Genomic DNA, 13,821 nt, shown 5'->3' with positions numbered 1-13,821 from the left:
GTTGTAGGACCACGTCCTGCCCCTCCCCAGGGCACTCCACAAGTCCCGCCACAAGCCAAACTGCAAGTTTCTACTTCTGCAATGGAGCTGCCCCCATCCTACGAAGATGTTCTGTTGGTGGATAATTTAGCTGCTACTACAGAAACTGCCATCACAGTAAGTAGGCAAAGTTTCGGGAAAAGATAACCTCTAACAGCTGCAGATCTAAAAGGTCCAAAGTGTTTATGGTCTTTGTTCTTTTCCAACCGGTCACGACTTGAGCAAAAATCTCCTTTTAAGAACTTGCGTATGTTGACATGAAACCACTGAGTATATATAGTCATTATCTTTAAAATTGACTAAAATTGTATATTTATGGCTATTTATTTGTCGGTATTTCATTTCTAGCCAGAGATGGCAGACAAGCCGTATGGGGTTCTTTTCCTTCGGTTCCCAGACACCTGTGTTCAGGAGTTCAGAGACACCATTGGGGGATACCACCAGAGTCTGGCAGAGTGTGAGGGAGAAATCATTGCATTTGCGCCACAGGTGATAAAAACTGTGTAATCCATGGATGGAAATTACCCCCTTGAAATCATCTGATGTACAACCATCGGTCAGCTCCAACAATGTTGTTAGGATCAGGATTTAGATTTGGGTACAGTGGGAATGTAACAAAGTATTAAATCGAACAGAAAATATAGATATTGTATATCCAGAATCCATGTGTAAGCAGTCGTCTATGAATGAGTGAGCTTGGCTTTACCTTGTTTAAAATAATGTGACAATCCCAATGCAATCAGATTTTAGGGCTCCTTTCTGCTGAACAAAAAAGATCCCCTCAGGACATCTCATTACATTTCACGTCACAACGACCAATGAAATGAGTGATATGATGTCGACGGTAGCCAACCAGAAAATAGTTTACTCAAGCTCTAGATGTTAGTATGCCAATACATGAATACAAAATATTTGTACAAAGTTATTAATGTCATTCAGGTTTTATTAAATATAATTATTATGAGTGGGTGGTGTGTTTGGTTTGACGGCGCTTTTAGCAATATTCCAGCAATATCACGGCGGGGGACACCAAATATGGGTTTCACACAATTTGCCCATGTGGACAATCGTACCCGAGTCTTCGGCGTGACGAGCGAACGCTTTAACCACAAGCCTACACCCCAAAATATATATGAGGATGTGTCAGTAACAAACTAAAGTATTTTCCGAAAACATCAAATGTTCGTTTAGCATGCTGGATGTCCTAATAGATGGCCGATATTATTATAGGTTCTACACGATTCTAACGAATGGCCAGCACGAACGTCTGTCGCCATTTTGAAGTTCCCTTCTGTGGAGGTGGCAGCTGATTGGTTCAACAAGACTACAGGGGTCGCTGATCCAAAATGGCTGGGAACTTGCGAGGCCATTGTTGCAACAATGAAGGAACAGTACAGAAAAGGTGTATATTTTTGCAATATATAGTTCACAGATCAAAAAGCATACGTTAAGTTGAAAATGAAATGAGTGTACATTTAACACTTTAATCGGTAATATTCACACGCCTTCCTGAAAATACCCGAATCTGGACAGACAAACACGTGGCTTAAGCGATCGGGGGTGGACTCAGGGGGTTATGGAATTTTGCCAAGAAAACGGAACAGTGTGACGTTAGTTATTTTTCATGTGGGCAACCCTACCTTATTTTCATGACACAAGTCTCCACTCCCTTAATCTCATCGTCTCACCACCCAACCACCCATTATAAATGACCAGTCCCTTGACCACACTTTTGATAACTTTTGATAACTATGTCAGTACCATAATCTGAAACCTTCTTTATTGGCAGCTAACAGTATATTTTCATTGACGGCCTCAAGGTACAAGCTACCAATGCAAAAAGCCAAACTGAACAAATACGGTAAACTGTATCCTAAGACGCTACGTCGTTTAAGGTAAGTTTCGTTGCATCTATGACACAGTGCAATGAAATGTCTTTTCATCCTTAACGAAGGCTGCTGAACACATGGGTTACTTGTTTTCACGCATGTACAAAAAGAAAATATTTCAAAATGTTAAGTGTTTTTTCATATTCAGCCTGAAAGATATAACGCTTCAGTTCTGAACGTATTGTAGTGCGAAGGACAAGCGCGAATAAAGAGTTTGTGGAAAGAGGGGTGCATGTTTTATTTCATTGAAGACAGAGAACTGAGATTTTTTCATATCACCCCCTGTACATTTTACACTTGATTCATAAACACGTGGTTGTACACTCTTAAAAGAAAAGAAACGTATAAGCCAATGTTAGAAGAATTTATTGCGTTTAAGAGCAATTTTTTAATGTAATTTCAATGGTAAAAGGATGAAAATTCACACGTCTATAGACAACGTCCACAATATGGCGTCAAAGTCAGTACTTTTAATGACCACCATTGGCAGCAATTACTGCTCGGCACTGTCTCGGCACAGACTGGATAAGTCGCTCTAGCGGAAGTCTTCCCAAATCTACCTGTAATGCGATGGCAAATTGTGGGCGTGTTTTGACGTTGACGTACACATCGATCGAGTTCATCTCATAGGTGTTCTATCGGGTTTGGATCTGGTGATCGGGAAGGCCATGGCAAGACATTGACGTTAGAATTGGCAAGGTAGCAGATCGTGAGACGTGTTGTATTCGAAGTAGCGTTTTCATGCTGAAACAACTCCCTCTGTCGATCCATAATCGGAATCATGTGACGTAAAAGGACTACGTTGATGTACCAGTTTGCTGTCAAATTCCCCTGAACCACCACTAAATTAGATCTTTGTGTATCTCAAACCACACCATGACACTGCCTCCACAGACCTGGTGAATGCAATTAAGGGCAAAACATTCAAACGGTGAAGAAGAAATCGTGATTCATCACTGAACCAGGCTCGCCTCCAGGTTCTAAGGTTCCAGTTCCGTACCACCGTAAGCAGTTTGTGCCGACGGAAGTCTCTCAAAACAGGGGCGACAATTGACCTTCTTGGTCGAATCCCCACTTTACGAAATCGATTCCTGACAGTTTGGTCTGAATTCTTTCTCAGACCAGGGATGCGTTGTGCAGTCTCCACGTCTGTGGTAAGACGATGACGCAAGTCAGCAACCCGGATGTAGCGGTCCTGGGCTTGGGTTTTAACTCTTGGACGGCCGCTTTTCGAGCGATCTAGTCGAGGAATTGGTCTGCAGTTAAACGATCCCAAAAGGCTCTAATGAACATTGAAATGTTGGGCAACTGCAGTCTGCTACTCGCCATCTTTAAGGTGGCCTATGGCGATGTTTCGATTGGCGGCAATCAGTCGTGACATGATGGTTTCCTCTTTTCCATGCAAAAACGAATGACAAAATTAAACACAACGTTTGCATTTATATAGTGATCGGTATCGCATGCTTTTCCGCTTACTTGCACGGGCATTTTGCTTTGCATGTTTTCTTCGTTTTGGGGAATAATTCTTAAAACGCCTGTAAAACAAGGGAAAACAGAAAAATTGCCGCGTTTTGGCACTGAAGCTGTTAACACTCACACAAAGTTGAATTTTGGAAAGTAATAGCATATTTGTATTGTTTTTGCCGCAGCTACATACGTCAAATATTCTCAAAATCACCCATGCGTTTCTTTGTTCGAAGAGTGTATTAGGTACAGTCTGAATCATACTATGGATAATTCTTACAATTACTGAAATTAGTTTGTCTTTAATATTTGACAATGATGCCACAAAGAGTGAGATTGGTTTTTACGCCGCTCTCAGCAATATCCCCCAAATCACGGAGGGAGACGCCAGAAATGTTTCACACATTGTACCTACGGCGTCACGAACCGCTTTATTCCACCGGGCTACCCTACAGCACCCATACAATGACATCGATTCGTTTTTAAAGACTGTTACAGACTGGGGTGCTTCTGGTTTTTTCTCCAAAGTTCACCACATTACAAGGCAGTTGGCTGGAAGACTATTTGAAAGTGCTTTATAATGAAATGGTTATATAATTTATAGTCTGAACCGTACGAAGGGTATTTTCTATTAATTCACTGGGTTTTCCCAGTAATATCACAGCTGTACACTTCAGAAATGGGCTTCAGATATTGTACCCACCAAACAACTATGACATCTAATGACAGCGATTTTTGGTTGTTACAGGCTGTTACAGACGGGGGTGCTTCTGGTTTCTTCTCCAAAGTTCACCACATTACGAGGCAGCTGGCTGGAAGACAAAAGGCACGTCACGGTGTCTCAGTGGGAGACAATGGATCTTTACTTCGAGTTCAGATGCAAAAGAAAAACGGGTAAATATGTTTGTGATCAGCCTTGAGGATTCTGAGATTTTGGTGATAAGTTGTCATCGCAGCAACGATATTTCAGCCTGAAATATATCGCCCCACTTGCTTAGTCTGGAAACTGGAACGTTCTTTAGAAACGTTTATAAAATGTACCGTTCATTTACCGATTATCAGGGAAGGCCTAGTTACTCATAATGCTGCAAAGCATTATTATGGTAGGATACCTTTTGTCCTGAACAATCCTTGGACCCATCCATCTCACTATAAAGAAGTAATTCTTTTTGTTATCTAACGCTCTAAAATCTAAATCAACATTCCAGCTATATGGCGGCGGTCTGTGTATAATGGAGTCTCAACCAGACAATCTAGTGATTAACATCCTGACCACGCAAGTCAGCGAGTCTCAGTACTCCGTCTCAGCAATTTGTCGTCACTTACGACAGGCATGGGTTGCTGAAGACTAATTCTAACCCGGATCTTCACGGGTCTCACTAAAGAAGTGATGATTGAGGACTAGATGTGCAATGTTATGGCATAGGGTTCAAGAAGAAGTTTGTAAAAGGGTTGTATTGCTGGCAAGAACCTGTAGTTGATTATAGCATCCAAAACCATACCATAAACATGTCTACTCTCACGTTAAAACATTGCATTTCGTCCTCAGGTCCCTTCAAAGAATGCTTTGATTTGCTCGGGGAAGTACTGGTCATACCGCCAGCAGTTATTTTCCAATCTGAGGATTTGTCTCTCTTTCAAATGTCATCCATACCAACGACTGAGAGATCTGACAGCCCAACCGTTGAATTCCAGTCACAGAATACTCAAGCTCAAGCTAAAAGCAATGCTTCAGGGGCTGTGGCTTCAGGAGCACGACAGGCAGAGTCTACAAGATCTGAGAGCCCAGCGGTCGAGGTGCAGTCAGAGGATATCGATAATGCTGAAACCCAAACCCAATGCGAGGCTTCAGGTGATGTGAACGAGGCTTCAGGGGGTGTGAACGAGGCTTCTGGGGATGTGAACGAGGCGACAGGGGATGTGAACGAGGCTTCAGGGGATGTAAACGAGGCTTCAGGGGAACGACAGGCAGTGTCTACAAGATCTGAGAGTCCAGCGGTCGAGGTGCAGTCAGAGGATATCGATAATGCTGAAACCCAAACCCAATGCGAGGCTTCAGGGGATGTGAACGAGGCTTCAGGGGATGTGAACGAGGCTTCTGGGGATGTGAACGAGGCGACAGGGGATGTGAACGAGGCTTCAGGGGATGTAAACGAGGCTTCAGGAGAACGACAGGCAGTGTCTACAAGATCTGATAGCCCAGCGGTCGAGGTGCAGTCAGAGGATATCGATAATGCTGAAACCCAAACCCAATGCGAGGCTTCAGGTGATGGGGATGAGGCTGAAGGGGGAAATCAGGAAGAAACTGTTGACATGAAATCCCCAATAGTAGACTTACAGTAATGTAGTTGAGGATTTGCCGCAGGGCGTAAAAGCGTTCAAATTATGTTAAAGGGCAATTGCAAGTGACATTTGTTGGAAGGGTCATGGAGTCCTCGAGTGTTGGGCTGCCTCCATGGTGTAGTGGTTAGAGCGTCCGCCCGGAGAGCGGAAGGTCGCGGGTTCGATCCCCGACCGCGTCATACCAAAAGACGTTAAAATATGATACTTGTTGGTCCTTGCCTGGCGCTCAGCATTTATGGGTTTAACAAGGACTGGTCGGCTCGGAGTCACTATAATGTGTCTGACTGGCGTATTCATGCTTCACTGAAGCATGGTATCTCAGTGGGCTAGCACTATAAAACCAGCTTAAGTCTGGGCTAGTACAAGCAGCCGTACATACACATACACACGCATGCACTTCGTCATATGAACGAAATATTCTCAAGCACGACGTTAAACCCAATTTCACCTCACCTCACCTCACCTCACCTCACCTCACCTCACCTCACCTCGTGTGTTGCTACAGGCGAATTCGTTTGTTGAATCTGATGTCCAGGGAAGGCTGGGGCTTATTGACCCGTTCCAACACATGTATAGTAATGGTCGCTTGATTATTCGTTCATCCTGTTGACTGGAAATCACTTGGTTATACCCATTCTGTACAGATGGAAGGATAGTAGTAGATCCAGGAACTGGAGACTGGTTTCCGATATGATGTACAAGGAGTGTTGGTATGTACACTAGCCACATAAAGAAACTGTGCATTGTCAAAATATTATCCGAGTTGATAAGTGCGATAACAATGTCAAAGGTACATATAAACTTTAATGGAGGGATCATGAGACCATAACAAGTCGGGAGAATTGCAATTGAAAAGTCAATCACAATGACGTCACGAGTCCACAAGCGGGACAGGGGTCAAACGACCATGTCACAAGCTCAATAACGGGTATGTCCACCATCGGCATTGAGAATAGCAGTGCATCGACGACGCATAGAGCCTATCAAACGTGCAAGGAAGGCTTGTGGGATGTCACGCCAGATTCTCTCAAGTTCTGTTGCAAGGTCAAGGACGTTATCTGGCGGATGAGGAAGACGGCGTAGACGTCGATCCATCTTGTCCCAACATGCGCTATCGGGGAGAGATCCGGTGAATTTGCAGGCCAAGGCAGTAAGTCAACTTTGTGGTGTTGCAAGAAATCCATAGCAACACTTGCCGTATGAGGGTGGGCATTGTCCTGTTGGAATGTTAACCCAGGGCCATGACGTTGCAGAAAAGGAATTGCCACAGGTCGAAGAATCTGATCCCTGTAGCCAACACCAGTTAAGTTGCCCTGAACAATCACCAACGGAGTTCTTTGGCGTGCTGTTATTCAACCCCAAATCATCACGGAACCACCACCAAACCGATTCCTCTTCAAGACACAGGCCTGTGCATAACGTTCTACCGAGCGTCTATGGGCACGTTGACGTCCATCACTATGGGAAATGTTCAACCTGGACTCATCTGTAAAAACAACATTTCTCCACCAAAACAAGGGTCTGCGGACATGTTTTCGGCACCACATTCGGCGAGCTTGTCGATGACGTTGTTTCAGGATAGGCCGTTTGGCGGGACGTCGTGGTCTGATCCCGTGATGACGTAAACATTGTCGAACTGTGTTAGGGTGGATACTGCGAAGTCCTGGGATGGTTCGGGCAGTCATCACTGCAGTCTGAAACCTGTGGCGAAGATGGGTCACCCTTATCCATCTGTCCTGTCTTGGCGTTGTTACACTTGGACGTCCAGAACGTGGCCGATCGATGACGTCATTTGTGTTGTGGTAGCGTCTCACCAGTGCAGAAATGGTGTTCCGGTGGCAGTCGAAATGTGCAGCCACTTGTCGTTGAGACATTCCCCCACGGACCATCCCAATGGCCTCATGACGTTGTGCAGACGTGAGCCTTGGCATGCTATGCGTTTCAATAGCCGTTTAATTTTTTGAACGATCGCAAGGGCAGGGGTTGAGCTTTCAAAAGTGACAGTATTGTGTGCCATTCATTTGCTCTGTTTCTCTTTCCCGGAATGCACGTGCAACAACGTATTGCACGTCTCAAGGACGAACCCACTGACGTCACGGGACGTGGCACGTGCATGCATGTTGGATACATGTCACTAATCTCTGAGTTTAAATCCTTATGTGTCTACACAGGTTTGATAAATTTAGATTTTAAATTTTTGTATGCCTAGTATATTACTGCCACCAGTGTGCTTGTCATTAAAGTGCCTGTGACATTTATTTCTGTGCTACCTGTAAATAGCGTGACGGTTACCTTTAAATCATGTGACTTGTAATTAATGTGACTGTGACCTGCAGTTTGTTTCACTGTCACACCCTGTTTCTGGCATGATAAACAGTATGTCTAGTTAGTGTTATTTTGTGTTACTACGGCCGATAATCAGTGTGCTTCCAACCTGTAATTAGTGCGCCTGTGAAATTAATAAACGTGACAGTTACCTGTAAAAAGCATTGCTGTTACCTGTGAATCATGCGGCTGTGATCTGCAATTAGTGTGACTGTGACACCTGTAATTAGTGTTCCCCAGACTAGTGATTAGCGTGACTGTGTCCTGTAAACAACGCAACTGCTACCTTTAAATCCGTGACCTGTAAAAAGCGTGACTGTTTCCTGTACTTTGTGTTACTATGAGCTATAATACAATTGCCTGTGACGTGATCGTAGCTGAGTGATCATAGGTTAATGTGACTTAAAGTATTATGTTATCAAAGACTATTGTGACTGTTATCATTGGCTAATCTTACTACCATAGGAGGTAGATACAATTGTGAGTTTATCAATGCTTTTCACGCAAAATGTAATAACGTTGATACCTGTAAATAGCGTGACTGTTACCTTTATTTTGTGTGACTGTAATACAACTGCCTGTGATTTGTAATGTGTGTGACTGTGATCATAGATTTAAATGTCTCTAATCAGAGGTTAAACTTACTGCCAAATGAAGTGAGTGAGTTTAGTTTTACGCCTCACTCAGCAACATTCCAGCTATATGGCGGCGGTCTGTAAATAATCGAGTCAGGACCAGATAATCCAGTGATCAACAGCATGAGCATCGATCTGCGCAATTGGGAACCGATAATACCAATTATTATCATGCAAAATTCAGCAACCGACTTACTAATGATTTCAGAACCACATCTCAAAGCCTTTCTTATGGTTTACACATATGTAGTATGTTTCATAAGATCGATGATCGATGATAAAGAAATCCATTGATCACCCTGTGATTATTCCAGTTTGAAATAAAAATATAAACATCCATTAGCTTACTTGTTATTGATACATGTTACAGAACATGTTAGGCAACAGGCTGTCCCCCAAACGAAATGTTTTAGCTATTCGTCCATTTGGTTTACGACAGGGATGTATGTTGAGTCCAATGTTATTCTCAATATTTATAAATTCTTTTTTGTTTGGTTTGGTTGTTTAAAGCCGCACTCACCAATATTGACGCTAGACCATGATGACCTGTAAACAATCGAGCGTGGACCAGATAATCCAGTGATCAACATCATGTGCATCGATGTACACAATTTGGATGCGGTGACATGTGTCACCAGATCCCGTTAGTCGCCTCTTACGACAAGCAGAGGTTGCTGCACACAAATCCTAACCCGGATCTTAACGGATTATTTATATATGAACTTTTAGTAGTAATCACAAATTATGGTAAACATAGAATGCAATTGTTTCAAGATGTACTTGGAATTCTAATAATGTTTTTTTCGGATAATGTAAATCTTGTGTGGTCTTCAGTGTAGTTAGACACTTGAGAATCGCATGCAGATAAGTGGGGATTAACTGTAAATTTAGATAAATCTAAAGTTCCAGTTTTTTGGAGAGGTAGGAAATTAGCTGTTAAGGAAAACTGGTTGTTTGGGAGTAAAATTAAAACGGTAAACAGTTACAAATATCTAGGTTTTGTGTTCACTTGTAATTTTATCTTAGACAAGTGACCTTTGAACTTTAAAGTCGTAGCAATAAGGCTTTAGTGGAATTAGCTATAAACGAAAGGAAATTAGAACCAATACCTATGGCAGTATTTTTTAAAATATTTGACACGCAAATCCAGCCAATATATCTTTACGGGTCACAAGTTTGGGGGATTAAAAAATACGAATGCATTGAAAAAACTCGCTTACAGGCATGTAAATAATTCTTAAATGTCGGTCTGCAAACACCAAATGCAATAGTATATGGAGAATATGGACCATTTCCAGTTTATATTAATTCCTACGTTCGAAGGATGAAATTTCGGCTTTAAGTTAACAATGCACGATGACTAAATTCGGAGAAAGGCATATAATATGTTGCATTACCGTCATATACTTTGCTCACACTGTTTTGGATTTGTCTTGCCGTCGGTGACCTGTGCGCTTTTATTCACATTTTTAAAGAACACTAGATCAACATGTTTTACGAAACTTGGACATCTACATGTACTCTTGAAAACAGTTCATGCTATAAGTTATGTGCAGAATATAAGAATCGTCTTGAGCCAGACGGGTATCTGTTTTCCAATCTGCATTATATATTTCGTAAAATATTGATTTTTCACTTTTTGTTGTAATGTACGACCTATAAAGAACTTTTGCCTAAGAATTTGCAAGTTGATATACTAGGCGTCATTAATAAAGGGTCAAATGATATATATATATATGACACAAGGTATAGGAACGTTATTCTCATGATGATCATATTGACAGTGTGAAACCGGTTAGAATTGAAGAAATTATATCTGTACCAAGGATCTTCAGACTTTTCTCTCTCTCTCTCTCTCTCTCTCTCTCTCTCTCTCTCTCTCTCTCTCTCTCTCTCTCTCTCTCTCTCTCTCTCTCTCTCTCTCTCTCTCTCTCTCTCTCTCTCTCTCTCTCTCTCTCTCTCTCTCTCTCTCTCTCTCTCTCTTTCTCTCTATCTCTCTCTCTCTCTGTCTCTCTCTCTCCTCTCTCTCTCATCTCTCTCTCTCTCTCTCTCTCTCTCTCTCTCTCTCTCTCTCTCTCTCTCTCTCTGTGTGTGTGTCTCTCTCTCATGCTCCTATCTCTCTCTGTCTCTCTCTCTCTGTCTATCTCTCAGCCTCTCTCGGTGTCTCTCTTTCTCTCTCTCTCTCTCTCTCTCTCTCACCCTCTCTCCTCTCTCTCTCTCTCTCTCTGTCCTCTCTCTCTCACTCCTCTCTCTCTCTCTCTCTCTGTAGAGTTAAGAGTGTCATCACAATGTTAGATGTGTTGAAAAACGTGTAATATCGTGACATACAGACAAAAAGTTAAAACAGCACTAGCAAACATCAGTTGTGTAGACCAACCCCCCAAATAAAAATGACAGACATGAAGCACTCGGTGATTCAACATCATGTGTACCCTCCTCGCCCGTTCAAGACACAGGCGCGTCATACCAAAAGACGTTAAAATATGGTACTTGTTGGTCCCTGCCTGGCGCTCGGCATTAATGGGTACATCAAGGACTGGTCGGCTCGGAGTCAGTATAATGTGTCTGAGTGGGGTATTCATGCTTCACTGCGGCATGGTATCTCAGTGGGCTATCTCAGTGGGCTAGCACTATAAAACCAGCATCAGTCTGGGCTAGTACAAGCAGCTGCACATACACATACACACGCATGCACGTCGTCATATCAGCGGTTTTTGAGAAAATTTGTCCCCATCATCTCGTACGGACGGACGGACTGAGCTCAAACTTATATCCCCTCCCATTTCGTCACAGGGGATAATAAACAGAATCTACGAAGTCACGAACCCTCGGTTACAATGAAGCAATGGTTGTTCGGTTTGCCTTTCGTCAGTTCATGTGTAACACGTGAAAATAAGTGTAACATCTTATCGTTCACTTTATCCTGAAGACACCTTATTGGGCAGACAAGCATGTGAAACACATCTTCAGAAATCTTCACACACGAGTCACCACGAACTGGTGCTTTAATGCTTTAATGCTCGAAGAACATCTTGACAGGGAGGGCACACAGTTTGCACACAATCCCACAGAGCCCAACAGGAGAAGGCGCCAAATCTCATGGACATTACCTTCTCAGCTGGTCATAATTGATTTTCTTGACGTAACCCGTGATGAAAGGCCAAGGTGATTATTCTTTCACATTTGGCGAAACAGATATTGCAATAAGTGAAAGTGTCAAATATGAAGGTATCATGCTTTCCTCTGATTTATCCTCCAAGTCTAGACAGTACGCATATTGTCAAAAAGCACGATAGAAAATGCAAACTCCCTAAATAATCTCGGCTTAAAAAATAAAGATCCCCATCCTACCTGTGTAAAAATATGGAGGAGGATGATACTCCCCACAAGCTTCTATGGGTGTGAACTTTGACCTATTCTGCATGGTAAACACTATGAATTGGTCTAAAGCACACAAGGATACTTTGCCAGATGTATTCAGGGCTTTGGCAAATGTTTTTCATCTGCCTCGGTGCCAGGAAACCTTGGTATGTGGAGAATGGATGGATACATAGACAAATGTAGGCTATTTTTTCTTGGCAAACTATGCAACAACCAATGCAACTCATCCTTTCAGGATTTACTCTGTGCCCAGTTAGCCACATTTCAAAAGAGAACAACAGCGTCACATAGTATATGTGACACGCTTCTACAAACTATCCTAAAATAAAATGTTTTTAAATATGTGAGTGACTATCTTGAAATTGGGAAGTTTCCATGTAAACCCTCCTGGCGTACAATAGTTATTAACTGTGTTAATGAAACTGAACTTGTACGATGGGCTACTCAAGTCTGTGTGATACAGGATATGTCCAGATACCGCCTATGCCACTGTACCATGGGCTACTCAAGTCTGTGTGATACAGGATATGTCCAGATACCGCCTATGCCACTGTACCATGGGCTACTCAAGTCTGTGTGATACAGGATATGTCCAGATACCGTCTATGCCACTGTACCATGGGCTACTCAAGTCTGTGTGATACAGGATATGTCCAGATACCGCCTATGCCACTGTACCATGGGCTACTCAAGTCTGTGTGATACAGGATATGTCCAGATACCGTCTATGCCACTGTACCATGGGCTACTCAAGTCTGTGTGATACAGGATATGTCCAGATACCGCCGATGCCACTGTACGATGGACTACTCAAGTCTGTGTGATACAGGATATGTCCAGATACCGCCGATGCCACTGTACGATGGGCTACTCAAGTCTGTGTGATACAGGATATGTCCAGATACCGCCGATGCCACTGTACGATGGGCTACTCAAGTCTGTGTGATACAGGATATGTCCAGATACCGCCTATGCCACTGTACCTTTGGTGTACATAGACTATAGTGTTTGTTGTATGTTTATCCACAATATACTTTTAGATCTTTTTCATGTCAATGTGTCGGTACAAATAGAATTACTGCCAGAAGATGAAATGCTGTCTCTCTTTTCTGGAGGTGAAATACCGGTTATCCGCCTTGTGGATATGTTGTTGTGAATATTTGATGCATATATGTATATGATCTTCGGATTGAAATCTGGAGGAAATAAATATACTGATGGTAAAATTTGAGGCAACACTTAATTGAACATGATGTAAATGAAACCATTCAAATGAATACATTGAATGAATAACAGTTTCAGAAAACAATATGCACGTGCATTACATGTTTTGCTCGTGCATGAAGGTGAAATGCATGCATGTACACAATATTTTGTTTCCAGAATAGTACTGTGTGAGTTGATGATTCAGTAATATGGCTCACAACCAGTTATCTGTGGCCACAAAATGTCAAACTGTAGGCATGAGAGAAGGTGGCATGTCCTTGCGACAGATTGCAAGACGCGTAAACGTCCGTTATAGCGTCATCAGCAAGTTGCTGAAAAAAACACCACAGGACAGGTGAAGTCAAGGTTGCCGTTGGTCGAGGTCGACTCAAGAAGACCGATTTGATGGATGATAGACGGCTGCTACCAATGGCACATCAGGAACCATTTTGGTTTTCAAATCAATTCCATCAATGGTGGCATCAGACGACGGGAGCGAATTGTTACTGGAGCTGGTCAACGCTGAATGCAGAGAAGTA

At 42.7% G+C, this 13,821-nt stretch overlaps 1 protein-coding gene across 2 annotated transcripts; it reads left to right on the top strand.

Annotated features, from left to right (window-relative positions):
* The first annotated feature begins 27 nt into the window (after nt 1-27).
* Nucleotides 28-5,735, top strand: LOC124285688. 2 transcript variants are annotated; one of them, XM_046721965.1, is made up of 7 exons: nt 28-156; nt 388-528; nt 1,270-1,441; nt 1,829-1,934; nt 4,141-4,286; nt 4,942-5,189; nt 5,397-5,735. In XM_046721965.1, the coding sequence occupies exons 1-7, from the start codon at nt 82-84 to the stop codon at nt 5,733-5,735; spliced, it is 1,227 nt and encodes a 408-aa protein (XP_046577921.1). In that variant the 5' UTR covers nt 28-81. The 2 variants fall into 2 exon arrangements, with proteins under 2 accessions (XP_046577921.1, XP_046577920.1); XM_046721964.1 differs by having other exon boundaries at nt 4,942-5,735.
* The last annotated feature ends 8,086 nt before the right edge of the window (nt 5,736-13,821 follow it).

This window comes from Haliotis rubra, unplaced genomic scaffold, assembly GCF_003918875.1.
Source record: "Haliotis rubra isolate DU_JTF1 unplaced genomic scaffold, ASM391887v1 Scf366, whole genome shotgun sequence".
NCBI lineage: Eukaryota > Metazoa > Mollusca > Gastropoda > Lepetellida > Haliotidae > Haliotis > Haliotis rubra.
Note: the sequence above shows the minus strand (reverse complement) of the source record. Positions and strands in the feature narration are given on the sequence as shown.

What these genes read in the sequence shown, in the direction of transcription:
- LOC124285688 (XM_046721964.1), top strand. Translation starts at nt 82, where the DNA reads ATGGAGCTGCCCCCATCCTACGAAGATGTTCTGTTGGTGGATAATTTA. An exon ending in GAAGGAACAGTACAGAAAAG is followed by an intron (nt 1,442 to 1,828) that starts GTGTATATTTTT and finishes CTTTATTGGCAG; the next exon opens with CTAACAGTATATTTTCATTG. An exon ending in AAGACGCTACGTCGTTTAAG is followed by an intron (nt 1,935 to 4,140) that starts GTAAGTTTCGTT and finishes TGGTTGTTACAG; the next exon opens with GCTGTTACAGACGGGGGTGC.